We start from the raw sequence: 1156 nt of genomic DNA on the forward strand, positions 1-1156 counted from the left end.
TGGGCCGCGAGGGCCGCGGACCGCGCCGTCGACGGTTTCGTGACGTCCGGCGGCGTGAAGACGGGGCCACCGTAGCCCTTGGGCGCGGGCGCGGCGACCGCGGGCGGCGCGTTCGCGACCATGCGCGCGCGCCTCCGCCATGGCGACGTCCGTCTCCGCGAGGAAGAGCGCGCCCGCCGCGAAGAGCGCCGCGGCGCCGGCGCCGACGAGGCGCGGCGGCGGGGCCTCCGCCTTCCAGGCGCGCAGGACCGCGGCGTTCGTCAGCGTGAGAACCGCGGAGCCCGCGCACAGCGCGCAGAACTCCTGGAGCCGGAACGCGAGGAGCAGCAGGAGGCACGCGGAGAAGCAGCCCATGGCGCTCGTCGTCGCCAGGAGCGGCCAGCGCGTCTTCTTCTCGAGGCCGGGCGCGACGAGGGGCGCCGCCGCGAGCGCGAGCGTCGTAAAGTAGGCGGCGAACCCGAAGAACGCGAGCGGCACGCCGGCGACCGACGCGTAGGCGGAGTTGAGCACGCCGCCGCAGGCTTGCGACGCGCACATGACCGGCGCCGCCGCGAGCTTCGAGTAGCTCAAATACGCCGTCTCCGCGACGCCGACCGCGGCGAGGCCCGCGACGATCTTGCGGCTCGTGAGGTCGGCGCCGGCGTCGTCCGGGGCCGTGTCGACGGGGGTGGCGCGTCGGTGCGTGAGGCATCTGGAGCGGTGCGGGATCTGGAGCGACGCGGCGAGCACTCCGAAGCAGAGGGCGAAGACGGCGCGGCAGGCCATCGTGTCGCGGGGAGAGGGGCAACGTCTCGGCTGTGACGATGTTGATGCCCAGTGCACCTCGGTGCAAGGGGATATAAATCTAGATGGGGTGGCAGGCGAAACGCGAGGTCCTCGTACTACTCGGGGCCGCCGCTAGCGTTTTCTTTCTTCTTCCACGCCGCAGCGCGCGGGCTGAGTGCAACGATGGCGGGTCGCGCGGCGCGGCGCGGCTGCGGAACCCTTCGACGGGGCGGGGCAGCGAATTTGGGCTGCTGAGATCATTGCGTTGGCTCGCGAGCGCGACGGTTGTTCGGCGGCGGGACGAGAGGGCGGCGGTGTGAGTCGAGTGTGCGATATTTTCTTGTCCTTAGAGGTTGGAGGCGCCCTATGGGTACCCGCGGGGGGCTCGAAA

At 72.0% G+C, this 1156-nt stretch overlaps 1 protein-coding gene across 1 annotated transcript; it reads right to left on the bottom strand.

The window, feature by feature from the left end:
- Window positions 1-119: 119 nt before the first annotated feature.
- AURANDRAFT_69339 (hypothetical protein) lies at window positions 120-765 on the bottom strand (the record flags this gene model as incomplete). The annotated part of the gene is made up of 1 exon (XM_009045106.1): window positions 120-765. A coding segment is annotated over one exon (646 nt), but the record flags the coding sequence as incomplete, so codon positions are not given.
- Window positions 766-1156: the final 391 nt, after the last annotated feature.

This window comes from Aureococcus anophagefferens (genome assembly GCF_000186865.1).
Source record: "Aureococcus anophagefferens unplaced genomic scaffold AURANscaffold_1474, whole genome shotgun sequence".
In the NCBI taxonomy this organism is placed as follows: Eukaryota; class Pelagophyceae; order Pelagomonadales; family Pelagomonadaceae; genus Aureococcus; species Aureococcus anophagefferens.